The sequence below is a fragment of the Seriola lalandi genome, unplaced genomic scaffold, assembly GCF_002814215.2.
Source record: "Seriola lalandi dorsalis isolate HSWRI2012SDOR001 ecotype SW California unplaced genomic scaffold, Sedor1 jcf7180002000897, whole genome shotgun sequence".
NCBI classification, from domain to species: domain Eukaryota; kingdom Metazoa; phylum Chordata; class Actinopteri; order Carangiformes; family Carangidae; genus Seriola; species Seriola lalandi.
In genome coordinates this window covers 1-1,732 of record NW_019471556.1, presented here as the reverse complement: position 1 = coordinate 1,732, position 1,732 = coordinate 1, and the positions used below count along the sequence as shown (strand labels likewise).

General features: G+C 42.8%; 1 protein-coding gene across 1 annotated transcript; it reads left to right on the top strand.

The window, feature by feature from the left end:
- Positions 1-411: 411 nt before the first annotated feature.
- On the top strand, positions 412-1,530 carry LOC111663219 (branched-chain-amino-acid aminotransferase, cytosolic-like; the record flags this gene model as incomplete). Its single annotated transcript, XM_023417333.1, has 4 exons — positions 412-522; positions 617-736; positions 825-985; positions 1,388-1,530. Coding segments are annotated over 4 exons (535 nt in total), but the record flags the coding sequence as incomplete, so codon positions are not given.
- Positions 1,531-1,732: the final 202 nt, after the last annotated feature.

Below are 1,732 nucleotides of genomic sequence, written 5' to 3'. Positions count from 1 at the left end.
GAGTTAAATGTCGGTGATATTTGGTGGGATGTCTGTGAAAGAGTTAGAAAAATGCAGCGCTTTTTTTATTGGTGCCTTGGTTGGGGTGGGTGGGTGAGGGTTCTGGCCTTTATCTCAGCCAATACTGTCAGGAAATCCTCCTTTAGGTTGTTAATAAAACAGTGTATAATAATAACATTGTACTACAGTATTCAAGAGCCATTTCACCATGTGTTACTATTACTATATTTACTTAGCACTCTTCTCTTCTCTTCTCTTCTCTTCTCTTCTCTTCTCTTCTCTTCTCTTCTCTTCTCTTCTCTTCTCTTCTCCTCTCTTCTCTTCTCTTCTCTTCTCTTCTCTTCTCTTCTCTTCTCTTCTCTTCTCTTCTCTTCTCTTCTCTTCTCTCCTCTCCTCTTCTCTTCTCACCAGCTGTTTGAAGGCATGAAGGCGTACCGTGGGGATGACAACCGACTGCGCCTCTTCAGACCGATGCTCAACATGAACCGCATGGCCAACTCATCTAAAAGAGCTTGTCTACCTGTAAGATGAATGGAATAGATGAATGGATGGACTGATGAAAGGATAGATAACAGCAAACAATAAAGTACTGTTATCTTTTTTTCGCCTCCCTCAGGCCTTTGATCAGTCAGAGTTGCTGGAGTGCATCAGACGACTGGTAGAGATTGACGAGGAATGGGTTCCTCACTCAAACTCAGCCAGTCTGTATATTAGACCAACATTTATCAGCACTGAGGTAAGGAGGATCATCAAGTGCTGCAATCATTTGTTTTTTGAATGACAGTGAATGAAATTTAAAATACATTTCTATGTGTCCACGGCAGCCCTCTCTGGGTGTAAAGAAGCCGTCCAGTGCCTTGCTGTATGTGATCTTGAGTCAAGCAGGCTCTTACTTCAACAACGAGGCTGAGGCCCTCTCCCTGTGGGCCGATCCAAAGTACACACGGGCCTGGAAAGGAGGAACAGGAGACTGCAAGATGGGGGGGTGGGTAGGCACATACTGTGTGCATGCTTTAGTTTTTATTCGCTAATAGTCAGTCAGTGCACTCAACTCGCACATCTGGCTGCTGAAACCTTAAAGACAAGTGCAGAAGAACCCTCAGAGCTACACCTCTTCCAGTTTCAGTTGGATTTATTATTGAAAATATCCAAGTTCTAGTTTTTTTCTGATATGAATGAGTCATGGTGTTTAATTTTATATACTTCATTCTTGCACAAATGGAAGGTGTGTGTTGAGTGCTGAACAATGATCCCTAATACAAGCACCAAATAGTCTTGTGCCCTCACACAAATCTAATCTAACAGCACTATTACAGTTACATGTAGTGCTGTAAGCACTAAAGTATCTAAAGTAACTAATTGCAATTGTTGCTGTGGATTTCTTCAGGAACTACGGGTGTGCTCTGTTTGCCCAGTACGAAGCAGTGGATTATGGGTGCCAGCAGGTGCTGTGGCTATATGGAGAGGACCATCAGATCACTGAGGCAGGAACCATGAACATCTTCCTGCACTGGATCAATGAGGATGGGGGTGAGTCTTAATCAATACCAGAGCTGTGTTTGGCCAGTCAGTCAGTAATGTAGATTGCTGTAAGTGGAAGATGGGGATGTATAATTGTTTTCATACTTGCAATGCAATTATTAGTCATAGAACATGTGCTAAATGAGAAACATCTGTTCGAGCATTTTACAAATGTGACCTCTACTGGCAGAACAGCTTCATTACACCTGCA